Raw genomic sequence first — 14,372 nt, 5'->3', positions numbered from 1 at the left:
AGATTATGTTTATTATGGCTGTTAGTAAAAGTCTTATGCTTAGCAACTTGCAGGAATCTGTTCTTCTTCATCAGAGAGGTGAAGATGGTTTATCTCTTTCTGCATTAGATGAAGATGATCTTAAGACTATAGTTGTGGAAAATAAGCTTGGGTGTGATATTTATATCAAGAAGCTTGAGCAGAACTCCAATACAGTTGAAGTTTTACATGATAATAGATCCACTGCAGTCTGGCTTCCACCTCCTCGGCTTTCTGATAAATTAAATGTCACTGACAAAAATGGGGAATCACGCTATTACATTGCTGTCAGAGTTTTAGAAGCAAAGGTGTGATAGTCTTATAAAAACTTTAATCTGAGATGCTATTATAAGTTAATAACTTCCTTTGTGGTTGCCCAGCCTCTGAAGGAAAGACCTGACTTCTTTATGAAATAATGCAGGATATACCCATTGTTGATGATGGCAATAGCCATAACTTTTTCTGTGCTCTGCGTCTTGTGGTGGACAACCCACCAACTGATCAACAGAAGTTCTTCCCTCAGAGTGCGCGGACCAAATGTGTTAGACCATTCGTAACAAAAGCTCTTGATGCTGATCTGGGCACTGCCAAGTGGGATGAGCTTTTCATATTTGAAGTTCCTCAAAAGGTATCTCTATGCATTTTCTCATTGCTCAGGTTAGGGATGGTGTTAAATTCTCTATGAAACTTTGGAAATGCTGAGGGGTAAGTACTCATCCGGAATATTTTGCATATGGAATCACAAAAAATATTTATGAAACAAATTTGAAACTGAAATCACCAACAACAAAGATTTTTAGACAGTCAAAATCATATTGGATGCTCCTCAAATTTAAAACATCCAGAAATTCATACCAACATTCGCAAAAGTTGTGTGTGTCAATTATGCCGAATATCACTTAAGCATAACACTCCCAAATACCACTCTATCCTAATTAACCTCACTACTTGATTTTCTGCTTCTGAAATTCAAACCATTCCTTATCATCCACAAACTCCCAAGGGATATTGCAAACTTTCAGATTTAGGGTCCCATTAAATCTTGATCTATTTATTGAAGCACCAATTGAAAGAAAATGTGTACTAAATGGTGAGTGCTTTTCTCAACTGGTATGGAAATATTGGCTCTTAAGTTCGTTAAACATGTTGTGAGCAAGAGAGAAGACCAAAGGATGTTGACTCAAAATAGTTAGGAGGGATGATTTAATGTGAGAGAGAAACTCCCTCCCTCTCTCTCTCTCTCCCTCTCTCTCTCTCTCTCTCTCTCTCTCTCTCTCACACACACACACACACACACACACACACGCACACACACACGTTTGTTTGGTAGGCTATCAAATGAATTTAAATGTTTGTTCTATCATCAAATAATTTACAACTTGACTCTCCTGTGTTACAATGCTCATAAAAGATCTTTACTTTATTTGACATGCTTCCCTTCTATTGCTCACAAATATACCTTTATGTTTTAAAATTTATCTTGCAATTTGACAGGGTACTGCTAAACTGGAAGCAGAAGTCACCAACCTTGCTGCTAAAGCCGGGAAAGGTATGCATTACTTCTATTGTAGCTGTTTTTATTCATCTGTAGAAGTTTGTCGGTTGTGATATCAAGATTGTATATTTGCTTAAGCTGTTACCAATTGCTTTAGTTTGTTCAGTGCCAGGTGGACGTTGAGATGGTGATAGTTGATACATCATTATTTGCGTATATGTGTCATGGGGAAGAGGGGGGGGGGGGGGGGGGAGGAAAGAGGGGAGAGGAGTCCTCTATGGAGTTACTTATAAGGTATCTTGTGTGTGTTCATCCTTTGGGCTAGTAGGAATCCATTTGCATAGGGTTTTTTTAGATTTCATGTCACATTTCTCTCCTAGTGTTTAGCTGCATAGCTGAACATGAAGACTGATTGCAAAGGTTTAAATATGCCTTGTATTTAAGATGTTTAGCTAATATGCTACTATATAGTATCAACCATATAATGTTAATTGACTATGAATGGGAGGCACCCCCTTGACTCAATGAAAAAAGTGTACTTGCTGGAATAAAGAGTTTATGGTTCTATAACTTTTATTATCTTTTTTAAATCACAGTTGCTTGGTTTCACATGTATCATAAAAATTAAAATACAGCCTAGTGGTCTAAGTGGAGATGATTTACCTTATATTTGAACTAAATAAGTATCCATGTACACCACTTGGTCTAAGAGAATATCCTGTGACATGACCTCGTGTTTCATTGCTGTTCATGAATCATGACAGATCAACAAACTAGACATTAAGTGTAGGTTCTGTTGTAGACATTAAGTGTAGGTTCTGTTGACTCATCAGACTTGTGTGAATCTGGACTGCTATAGGCATTTTTGGATTATATATAATTGGGAAATTTATATAGCTAGATCTAGCTTTCTTTTGTGGAAATTGTTTTAAAAGTCAATTCCCTGGTTTAATCATTGGACACAGGCGAAGTTGTTGGAGCATCATCCTTTCCTGCTGGACATGGCTCAAGTACTCTTACTAAGATAGCATCATCAAGGATGTTGCATCAGCAAAATGCTTTTAAAAATATCGTGTCACATCCACTGAGGAGAAGGGTCAGTACAACCTACTTTGATTTTGTACATGCTTATTATCATTATTATATATCATAATATCTTATTCCTTCATCAGGATCAGGAAGAAAATGAGGGAGGCGTGATGAATATTGGCTCTCTGCTGGTTTCTACATCTTATTTTGAGCGAAAATTAGTTGTAGATTTACAGAAGGATACGACTAACAATAATGAAGTTGACTCTGATGTGGGTTTCTGGATTGCACTTCGCCCTGATGGCCCTTGGGAGAACTCTCGGTCTGTTCTTCCATTATCAGTTTTTCCAAAAAGTTTGGAGGGCAATCTTCTTGCTATGGAAGTCATCACAAGACATGGGAAGAAGCATGCCATTTTTAGAGGTCTTGCAACTGTTGTCAATGAGACCAATGTTAAGTTAGACTTGTCTCTGTGCCCTTTATCTATGATTGATTCAAGGATAAGAGATATTCGTCTTGGAATGGAGAATATTGTAACACTAGATCCTGGATCAAACTATATTCTACCTTGGAGATGCATATCTAAGGATTCTGAAGATTGTCTCCATGTTCGTCCTTATGTTGATTTGTCTGGCTCATCTTACTCTTGGGGTCTTACATCTAGTCTAGGCCTCCCCTTAACAGGCGGAAAAGAGCAACACCCTACAGAACAGGGTCTGCTCTCTAGGCAGAGTACAATGAAGCTGAATGAACTTGAGAAAAAGGATGTCTTATTATGTTGCATACCCAGCACCCAAAATCAACAGTTTTGGCTTAGTGTTGGTATAGATGCATCAATTCATCATACAGAGTTAAATGCACCTGTTTATGATTGGAAGATTTCCATAAATTCCCCACTAAAGTTGGAGAATCGACTTCCTAGTCCGGCTGAATTCTCAATTTGGCAGAGGAAGAAAGATGGAAAAGGTATTGAGCTACAGCAGGGTAAAATTTATTCCAGAAAAAGTGCGAATATACATGCTGCAGATCTCAGGAAACCCGTATATCTTTCCTTGTTTGTTCAGGGTGGTTGGACTATGGAGAAGGTATGTAGTTCACTAGTTGGTATTTTATAAACCATGTCAGTAGATATTAGCAGGCTCTTTTACTCCTCTATTTTTTATGACAAGCTACTATTTCCTTATCAGGAATCTGTTGTCATCTTGGATCTCTCATCTGATGATATTGTTTCCTCATTCTGGATGGTTCAGCAGCACACTAAAAGGTGTTTTATCTTTCTTTTTTTTTTTCCTTTTTTTTTTCTGTAATAAATTAATTCAAACTCTCATGGAGGAGAGGGGGGGGGGGGGGGGTGGAAAGTTTGGAGCTGTGTCTGGAAACTGTTTTAGTTCTGGAGCTGGGTTTTCCCTGTTCACTTAAATGCTAAAATGTTAGTATGCTGTTGATTAGCTCATCTCTACTCTAGTCTAAATTGATTAGGAATAAAGAGGGGCAGTAGACTATGTTGGATATGTTTCTCTTGCCTCCAAACTTCAGCTTCGTATGGAAATATCTATTCTGAATTTCTGTGATACTCGGACTCAGCTCACAACCTCACGTACCAGTGCTGACACTATATGACCTGGGTGCGGATATGGGATCCGTGTTGGACTCTTGGGAGAGAGAGTGGTATTAGCACTCAGAAACCATACATCTAACATAGAAGTTTGGATCCTCTATAACAAGAGCCAAGACATTGTGGCTTTTGTGCGGAAGGAAAAGATGAGCAGACTGGTCCCAGTAACCCTGCTGATATTCTTCTCCAGTGATGGGAAAGCTGGTCCACCTTTGACAACTTCCCTACTCAGATCTGCGTATCTACTTTTGCCCCCCTTTTTATGTTTTGAATGTGGAGTGGGGATAAACTCGTGTGATTGACTGTTTACTTCTCTATCTAATTTTTGTTTTCTTTCGTTTTTACCTTTTTCAAGATTTGAACAGTAATTTTTTTTTTTAAAATCTTTTTCAATATTTTGAATAGTAAATGAATTTCCTGATTATGATCCATATCTGATTCCCACACCTGGGCCCGAACATCCTAGCTGAATTTCCACATGAGCTAAAACTGCTTTGCGTAAAATCCACGTGTAATTACATTCTCCTATCTAAAATGATCTCCCTCTATATCTATGAAGATAAATAATTACATGTAAGGTGCTTGTTTACTCCGCTTGCTGTTACTCTGGATCTTATCATTTTGTGTATTCTTATGGATTTACAGGAGGCTGCGTGTAAGCATTGAGCGTGACTTGGGAGGCACCAGTGCTGCACCCAAAACCATCAGATTGTTTGTCCCTTACTGGATTGTTAATGATTCCTCTCTGCCTCTGGCATATCGGATGGTGGAGATTGAGTCTCTTGATAATGGAGACAGTAGCATTTTTAAATCTGCAAAATATTCAGCCCCCAGGAAGAATGTTCAGGTCTTGGATGTGATTGGGGATACTAGCTCGGTACCCAGCATGCTCTCCCCCCAAGATTATGTTGGACGTGGAAATGTTCATCTCTTCACATCTCGTAATGATACATATTTGTCACCTAAAGTCGGGATTGCTCTAGCTATTTTTGATTCTGAGAACTACAGTCCGGGTATTTCACTTGTTGAGCTTGAGAAAAAGGTAGTGGATTTAGGATCCTTTGTGCTCTTTTAGTGGAAGTTATTTTTTATTTTCCCCGTTGCTGTGAAAGGCATCACACAAAGCCGCACTAATGATGTAATATTGTGAACTATTATCAGGGGCGGGTCGATGTTACAGCCTTTTGCTCGGAGGGATCTTACTATAAGTTTTCAGCACAGCTGAACATGACTTCAGATAGAACAAAGGTAAGAATTCTGTGTTTGAAGATGGTCTTTTTATGTTGAGCCTGCAAGAAGCGTAAATTTTTAATCATCGTGATTATTTTGATTAAGGGCTCTTTTTGACGTGTTCTTGAGGAAGTTATTGATATTAATCATACCTAGGCTTGTTAAGTCAGGTTTGGTCACTTGGATAGGTCATCTTTGAGTTCAGATTGTTGTAGGTCAAGTAGGATTGAGTCACGAGATGAATAGTGCTTGCCCTGACCCTGAACTTTTGGGTTTGGGTTGGTCTTACGGATTAGAGGCATTTTGAACTTTGTTTAATACAATAAAGCAACTAACTGATCTGCTACTTCATTTCATATTTCATAGTTTCTTGAGAGTAGTAAGCAAATGTATGTTTAATGCTGTAATAATGTTGATATCAATATAAGATGCTACTTCTTATTCAAGTTGAATGATTAATTATTTTGTTAATCTGTATATTTTTCACTTATTTTCTTGCTCTGTGTTGACCCAACATTTTTTTTTATCGAAGTGTATTATCTCTCTGTAGTTCTTTTGGTGTTGTTGACTTTGCCTATTTGATTCTCCTTCAAAAGTTTGTGTTGCAAATAATGATATGTGAATTTGAAACTTTCAGGTTATTCGTTTCCAGCCACACACATTGTATATAAATAGAGTTGGTTTTAGTGTGTATATTCAGCAGTGTCATGCTCCATTTGTGGACCACATTTGCCCCACAGATCCTCCAAAAGCCATTAGATGGCACTCATCTTCTAAAGTTGAAATGTTAAAGGTATAGAAAGTAGATTTATCTTCATTATGTGAAGATGACTTCTAAATATCATTATTTGTCTTTGCCCTAAGGTTATTGACATTCACTGTTTGCTTCAGCTGCGGGTGGATGGCTATAAGTGGAGCAGACCATTTAGTGTTGGGTCTGAAGGAATGATGTCCATTGTTCTGGAAAGTGACTCAGGCAGCAAGGAGTTGATTTTAAGGGTAGCTGTGAGAAGTGGCACTGGAAATTCGCGTTATGAAGTTATTTTCCGTCCAAATTCACTGTCTAGTCCATACAGGTATGTTTTTGTTCCAGTTTCAGGTATAATTATCATATCTGAATCCTGGATCATGACTACAATTATGAAAATAGTGTCTTCATCTGTTCCATTTGGCTTATGAGCTTCAGCTATTGTTGAGAACTTGAGATTAAAGTAAGTACTATTTTAGGATGCTGCTATAATTTTTTGGTCTTTCTATGTGCAATTCTTGGTTTAAAAATCTGAATAACTGTGATATTTGGGGAATTTCGAATTTGATCCTTATTCTGTAATTGAATTAAATCCATCTCAATTGATTATAAAAACTTAAGAATTAGGAGTTTTACTTTGAATTAAATGACGGAAGTCATATCGTATTGTGAATTTCACTTGTGAAGGTATTGAACTATTGCAACTTGTGACCTTCCTTGCCAGTGTATTGCTCTCAGTATTATATGCGTGTATATCATTTTTGTTCCTGGTATTTATGGGCTCAAGTGACTAATAGCTGTCTCTTACCAGGATTGAGAATCGTTCTATGTTTTTCCCCATTCACTTCCGCCAAGTTGACGGAACTAGTGATTCGTGGAGGTGCCTTCCTCCAAATGCAGCCGCTTCATATCTATGGGAAGATGTTGGAAGGCGGCGTTTGTTGGAGTTATTTGTAGATGGATCTGATCCACAGAGGGCAGTGAAATACAATATAGATGAGGTATTTGATCACCAGCCCATGAATGTTGGAGACGGACCAACTAGAGCTATACGGGTGGCCATTGTTAAAGAAGAGAAGATGAATGTGGTTAAACTTAGTGATTGGATGCCTCAAGATGATCCTGCACCAGGTGTGCAGAAAAGAATTCCATCATCTGTATCACCCCTTCCCAGTGCTGAACCTGAGTATGAGTATCCTTCATCTACCTCGAGTGCCGAATTCCATGTAGTTGTTGAGCTTTCTGAGCTTGGTTTGTCTGTTATTGACCATACACCAGAAGAAATTCTTTATTTGTCAGTTCAGAATCTTCTTCTGTCACATTCTACTGGCTTAGGCTCTGGGACTAGTAGGTAGGTCATAATGCACTTGCTTGCTTACTGTCATATATATATATATATATATATATATCCTTTACAAGAATATTTCTAACTGAGTCGCACCCTCTGTTTTTTTCCTGGGATTATTATCAAGAGGATGGGTTAAGTAGTCCATTGTTTTGATATAAAGAAAGCTTTTCAGAATAGGATCAAATTTCAAGTTGATTGTCTTGAAGTAGTTGTCCTCCTTTCCATTTTGGTTTATTTCAACTGTATAGTTTTATTCATTATGTTTTTGTATATTTAATGCATTAATTTACCACACTCTAAAAGTTATTTTCTAATTTCCTTGATTTCTTTGTGAAAAGTCGTAGAGCACTAACACATGGTTACTTTTATCAAGTCAATTTGGACAGTAATATTTACTGGCTTTCTTTATCCATGTGTTTGGTCATTAGCAATATTTGTATGGGATGAAGTACATATTATATTTGCAGTTGAACTTTTTTGTACAAGTATTTTCCTAGAAATATGCTATGTTATGGTTTGATTAAGCTTAGCTCATAGAAAATCATTGAAACTATGTTATGTCTTAGTTTGATTAAGCTTAGTTTATAGGTCATTGGAACTGTGTTGTGTTGTAGTTTGATTAAGCTTAGCTCTTGTGATTGTTCAATGTATTGTTGTTTTTGTGATCTAAACTGCTTTTTAATTTGCACCAATAATAGTTGCATTATTGATGACCACTGATTGAGCTTGGGCATTGTCTTTTCAATGCAGATTTAAATTGAAAATGCGTGGACTTCAAGTGGACAATCAGCTCCCATTGGCTCCCATGCCAGTTCTTTTTAGACCGCAGAAGGTCAAAGAGGAGATCGACTATATCTTAAAATTCTCTGTGACATCACAATCAAATGGGTCACTAGATTTGTGTGTCTATCCTTATATAGGATTCCATGTAATTTTTCAATCTATATTCTTTTTTTCTTTTAAAAAACCTTAATATGCTAAGATTCTGTTTTCCTTTTAACCCATTTATATGGGTTGGGGGGGGATTCTTTTTTTCCTTGTGATCAATCTTTTGGAATTGATTGTCATCTTATGATTTGGAACAGGGAAGTGACAACACTGCATTTTTAATAAATGTTCACGAGCCAATCATATGGCGCCTTCATGAGATGATTCAACAGATTAACCTGAATAGGATAAATGCTGCAAAGACAAATGCTGTTTCCATTGATCCAATCATCCAAATTGGGTATTAGAAGTTATTTGAACTGTATTGTTGGATCATGTTTCGACTGTTGTGGCTACTAACTTCTCGATAATTTTTTTTTTTTATAGGGTTCTTGACATCTCGGAAGTACGATTGAAGGTGTCAATGATTATGTCACCAACTCAACGACCAAAGGGTGTCCTTGGTTTTTGGGCATCCTTGATGACAGCACTGGGGAATATGGAAAATATGCCAGTAAGAAATGTTTCCTTAATCATTGTCTTCAGTTGGAGTCTCTTTCCATTGTAGGCTATCATAAGAGTTTCTTTCCATTGTAGTCTAGTCACACAATAGTTTCTTTCCATTGTAGGCTATCATAAGAGAGTGTAAAAAGGAAGGTAGGTGTTTGAATAAGGTTGATGAAGTAAGAGAGTGAGTGGAAAAATGTGAATATAGTGGGGTAAGAGGGGTAAGGTGGTATTAACGGTTTCACAAATATAGAATAAATTGTAAGTGTTTGAAGTTTCTGAAAATGACGAGAAGGAAAGTTTTGAGAACTTTTAGAAATAGAGATATTACATATAATTAAGGTGCAGAAGATTGGTCCACTAAAAAATTGTAAAGTCAGTAAGTTTGAGAACCACTTTGGAAGATAATCCCTATGGATCTGGCCACCTGGGTAATGATATTATTTTATTAGACCCGATGGATCAGCTTAGGGTTTGAATCTACATCATATAGGGTATAACCCAGGTCTGATCAGACGCTACCAATTGATGTTCCTACAGCAGCCATGAACACACCACTTATTAAGCATGCCCTTACTCTTCTGTTTTGTGGTGGTGTTTGTTTCTTAATATAAATTTTGAAGCTAAGATTGCGATCCTGATTGTCACTTTGTCCTGTAATAATTAGGTGAGGATACACCAGAGGTTTGTGGAAAATGTTTCTATGCGACAAAGTGCTATTATCAGTAATGCTACCTCAAATATTCAGAAGGATCTGCTTAGTCAACCTCTTCAGCTGCTTTCTGGTGTTGATATACTTGGGAATGCAAGCAGTGCACTGGAACATATGAGTAAAGGTGCTGCGGCAATATCAATGGATAAGAAATTTATCCAGAGCAGACAAAACAAGGTTTTTTTTGCTTATATCTGAACCTTTATATTTTCCTGGCAATTATGTTGCTTGGTGTACACAGAATTCAGTTGATTTATTTTTGCTGTTTTGTAATTCACTGCTGTAAAATCATGAGTAGGATTGACTTAGTTTCTAATATTCTAGTTGATTGGAAGAGCTGATGGACTGGGTAGTATTACAAATTGTTGCTGGAAAATAAACTAAGAATCTAGATTTTTTAATCTCTTGGAAGCCATGAAACCCCTTAAATCATTGTCAATTTAAAACGCGATGCGAAGTAATAATTAACATAGTCTAGTACTGAAGGTTCAATCTTTTCAAGAATTTCAACCTATTACTATTGATAAAGTTCCAATAGTCAGGTCTGACAAAGACAAGCTTTCATATGGAAACTTAGGCAGAGAGTTGATAATAATCAGGTTTAGGACTGATGGCTTAAATGTGAAGAAATCACTGTATATTTTCTTTTCTTTTATATCTATACGAAGCAGATGCATTGTATTTTTCCTTACATTCATCCCCTAAAGAAACAGAATTGTGTTTTCCATAAGACGTCTTTGAGCTCATGTGTAGCAGATTGTCTTAATAATAAAATGAATGGTCAAGTTATATGTCCAGAAGCAATAGCCTCATTATAATATGTGTTTATTGCAGGAGAAAGTGGGTGACTTCGGTGATATTGTCCGAGAGGGAGGTGGAGCACTAGCAAAAAGTGTATTCAGAGGAGTAACGGGAATGTTTACAAAGCCTATTGAGGGTGCAAAATCATCTGGTGTTGAGGGATTCGTTCAAGGTGTTGGAAAAGGAATAATAGGTGTTGCTGCGCAGCCAGTGAGTGGTGTGCTGGATCTTATTGCAAAAACTACTGAGGGTGCCAATGCAATGAGAATGAAAATACAAGCTGCTTTAACTTCTGAAGTGCAACTTTTACGAAGGAGATTGCCACGTGTAGTAAGTGGTGATAACCTGCTTCGACCTTATGATGAGTATAAAGCACAAGGACAGGTAATTTGTGGTTCTGATTTGCATGTTATTATTGAATTAGAAGAGGATCGTCTTTATTGGTCCCTTTCTTTCAAAAACATGATATGAAGCTATATACTTTCTGTGTTTCTTATAGATGTTCCCACCGTTTTTTTGTTTTTATGGTATGTCCCATTTCCACTTCATTTTATTCCCCTTTTTCTTACACGGTTACACCTACCCACCTTTTGAACCCCCCCCCCCCCTCTCTCTTATTTTATCCACCTTTTTCTTAATCAACTCTCCTAGAAAATAGAGTCAACTGTATATGGGTACATCATAAAAAAAATGGAGGTTAAGCATTAATATTACATTAGTAACACCAATTAATTCATGATTTTGTCACAAACTCAATTTAATGCCATATTGGGAAATACAGTATGACGGAAAATAGTGTCGTTTAACTTGATTCCTGAGCTCAAGCTACCAGACTGGCCTCTTGTTTTTACCAGCGAGTGTTACTTATAATAAGTTAGGCAGGGTTGAAAGTTGTCAATTACCAACTTAAACAAAAATGAAATAAGCTAATAACTAACAATTGTCATTAAACTATGACAAGGTCAAAGTGAACGATGATAGGGAGAGGTTCAAACACTAACCTTACATACTACAATAATGGGCTGCCGTCTGTTCGCATTTAAAGTGGGGCTTCACTCCTACTTGGGCTTTCCTTCTAATTAGATGGGTTATCATACCAGTAAAAAGAAAACAAAACCTAGGTAAATTCAAGGTTTAGAAGATGAAATTTTAATGAAATAAAAGGAAATGTGAATAAAATGTTTCAAAGGCGATGTGAAAATATATAAAAGTAAAATAAAAATTAAAAAGGATGAAAACTTGTTAATCCACTATTCTAAATTCAAGTATATGAAAACTTGAAAAGTGATTGTTTCAAAAAAAAAAAAAAAAAAAAAAAAAAAAAAGGTATATGAAAAGTGAAAATAAGAAATTTTGAGGCTAGAAACGCTAAAATTAGAGAAAAATGATCCTAATTATGCCTAAAATACTACCTTGTCAATATTAAATGCTTATTGTTAGCAGTTAGAGCTTTACATATTATATTATAATTGTCATTTTCCTGGCAAGATATGCGCTACAAATAATGATAATCTTTTATGTAAGCCTAAATATAGATACCAAGGGCTGATCGAATTCGCATTACATCTATATTTTGTGTCATTATATTATTATGTTATAGCAATGTAAAACTCAATTGAATTCACCTTTTTTTTTATGTTTTCATTATGAAGGTTATACTACAGCTGGCAGAATCAGGCTCTTTTCTTCGCCAGGTTGATTTGTTCAAAGTGCGTGGGAAGTTTGCTTTATCAGATGCCTATGAAGACCATTTTATGCTTCCTAAAGGAAAAATCTTTATAGTCACCCATCGTAGAGCTGTACTTCTGCAAGTAAGTGGGAATTATGCAAAATGGGACAGTTCTTGTTCATCCTGTTTGTATACTTTTACTGCAGGCATTACTTTTCAATACTAATCTTGCTAGTGTCCAAGACTCTGAATTATTGATTCTGCATTTTTTAAAAAATTTCAGCAGCCCTTGAACATTAAATTCAGTGCAGCCAAAGATCCGTGTTCAATACTGTGGGATGTTATATGGGATGACTTGGTAACTATGGAGTTGACTCATGGAAAGAAAGACCAACCCGATGCACCACCTTCACGCGTTATCCTATACCTTCAAACCAAATCAATAGAGACCAAGGATCAATTTCGTAAAGTCAGATGCAACCGTGATTCTAACCAAGCTTTTAAGGTTTATGCTGCAATTGAGCAAGCAATGAGCACCTATGGACCTAATAAGTCGAAGGTGAGGATGAGTTATGCTTATCAGTCCTAATATTTTCAATTTTTTCTGCCTTTTCGTCTTTAGTTTTTGGGTCACAGGTCTCCTTATTATTGGAGGTCATAAATTCTTTAACTGCTTACTGTAAGAGATGAGTTATTACATCTAGGTTTGGCCATCTAGGGGTGGGGGTTGAAAATTTTGTGTCATTGGATGCAATCATGATAGTATTGGAATAATGGGAAAGGAAAATCAATGCCTAATTCTTTCTGTGTGGTTAACCACAATGGTTTGTGTATGTGTCTATGTGAAGAGATGAAGCTCCTCAGAATGTTTTCTTGTCTGAGGGAAACTCTTTGGTATTTATGAGTGAAAAGAACTGTTGTTCTAGCAATATTTGAATGCTTCTTGTTCGAGTTGAGGTACTTTTGGAAGCAAAGATTTCATAATCGAGATCCTGCCTGAGATTGTAAGGTTCCCCTCAGGATCAGATATAAGGGACTGTTTGCTTTTTTATAAACGGAGTAAATACCCAAAAAAATCTAAATAATTTGTGACAATGATTATTGGATAGGTTTGAATCAGTTCTTATTTGATATTCTGAACTCTGAAAAGCCATTTATCTTTCTGTGTGTAACATCTTCAGCAGCTTAAAATATTAAATATGAATACCCCAAAATGCCCAAATTGGCAATTATGTGAATCTACTGGAATATTTTTTTTCGTGCGTTAGAGATGTTGCAAGAAAAATCTCTGTAATGATTCTGCCACTAAATCTTCAGTGTTTAAAGTATTCCTCTTCTGCTGGAGCAAGTAGCAACTCCCCAGAGAAGGTATAATTAGTTGGTACTTTTAATTAAGGTAGTTTGGTTTGTGTAGAAGTGCAGGACACAGACTCCCTTCTATATGTTGATATCCCTTTTATATGTTGCTATCCCTTTTATATGCTGCTATTTCTTTTATTTGGCATCTTTCTTGCTGCTTCCCTTAACAGTATTATGCACTGTTTTGTAACTTGTTTTTTTTTTTTCATTACATAGCTGTAGACTGTTGGAGTGGCAATCATATATTATATAACGCTTCATATGTTTTCAAATGTTATTCAGGGACCCCTAAAAAAGGTTACAAGACCGTATTCCCCAAAGGCTGATCACGCAAATGGAGATTCAGTGCCCAAGGAAGGGGTTAGTGTGTGGTCTACAGGACAATTCCCAGCATCAGTTCCTACAAGGTCATTATTTGGAAGTAGCCCTGGCTAGAGCAAAGTTATTCCAACTGTCATGGAGCTTGATTTATCCCGCCTCCCAAACATACACCATCAGTATGTAAAATTATGTTGGAGTTCTCCAATTCTGGCACGCTTTGTACATGCACTTTCTATCCAAAAAGGTAATGGTAAAAATCTTATACTGTTTGATGATTTTGTTGATCTCATCTGTTTGCAAGGTTTTGAGCTCACAAAGCCAATCTTTGTGAGTTGTGATTACTAATTGAGCTGAGTAAATCTGGATGGTTTGTTTTGGGCAAATATGCATAAATATCATTTATCTTAGAAATTGGATGTGGGCATATTTTATATTATTTTCTGTTCGGCCTGATCTCTCCCAAACCGTCTTATACAGGGCTATTAACTCCTATAGCTCTTTTTGTCAACCAAAAAATAAAAAAAAAAATAAAAATTAAAAAAAAAACCCTATAGCTCTTTTACATCCGGATATGGTCAAGTTTTTAACCCAAA

General features: G+C 36.5%; 1 protein-coding gene across 3 annotated transcripts in view; it reads left to right on the top strand.

The window, feature by feature from the left end:
• The window catches only part of LOC145561915 (uncharacterized), a 48,366-nt gene that overhangs the window by 33,618 nt on the left and 376 nt on the right, over positions 1–14,372 (top strand). For all 3 annotated transcript variants that reach the window (XM_081622045.1, XM_081622046.1, XM_081622044.1), the window contains 19 exons: positions 54–326; positions 440–646; positions 1,513–1,567; positions 2,479–2,609; positions 2,686–3,627; positions 3,730–3,806; positions 4,803–5,199; positions 5,319–5,405; positions 6,025–6,180; positions 6,279–6,463; positions 6,947–7,486; positions 8,234–8,411; positions 8,569–8,711; positions 8,798–8,924; positions 9,585–9,806; positions 10,464–10,814; positions 12,083–12,241; positions 12,383–12,658; positions 13,741–14,023. In XM_081622045.1, the coding sequence (XP_081478171.1) occupies positions 54–326; positions 440–646; positions 1,513–1,567; positions 2,479–2,609; positions 2,686–3,627; positions 3,730–3,806; positions 4,803–5,199; positions 5,319–5,405; positions 6,025–6,180; positions 6,279–6,463; positions 6,947–7,486; positions 8,234–8,411; positions 8,569–8,711; positions 8,798–8,924; positions 9,585–9,806; positions 10,464–10,814; positions 12,083–12,241; positions 12,383–12,658; positions 13,741–13,893 (4,659 nt within the window). In that variant the 3' untranslated portion in view covers positions 13,894–14,023. The remainder of the gene's footprint in view (positions 1–53; positions 327–439; positions 647–1,512; positions 1,568–2,478; positions 2,610–2,685; positions 3,628–3,729; positions 3,807–4,802; positions 5,200–5,318; positions 5,406–6,024; positions 6,181–6,278; positions 6,464–6,946; positions 7,487–8,233; positions 8,412–8,568; positions 8,712–8,797; positions 8,925–9,584; positions 9,807–10,463; positions 10,815–12,082; positions 12,242–12,382; positions 12,659–13,740; positions 14,024–14,372) is intronic.

This window comes from Chenopodium album, chromosome 10 (genome assembly GCF_948465745.1).
Source record: "Chenopodium album chromosome 10, dcCheAlbu1.1, whole genome shotgun sequence".
Taxonomy (NCBI): domain Eukaryota; kingdom Viridiplantae; phylum Streptophyta; class Magnoliopsida; order Caryophyllales; family Amaranthaceae; genus Chenopodium; species Chenopodium album.
This window is presented reverse-complemented; position numbering and strand designations above follow the sequence as displayed.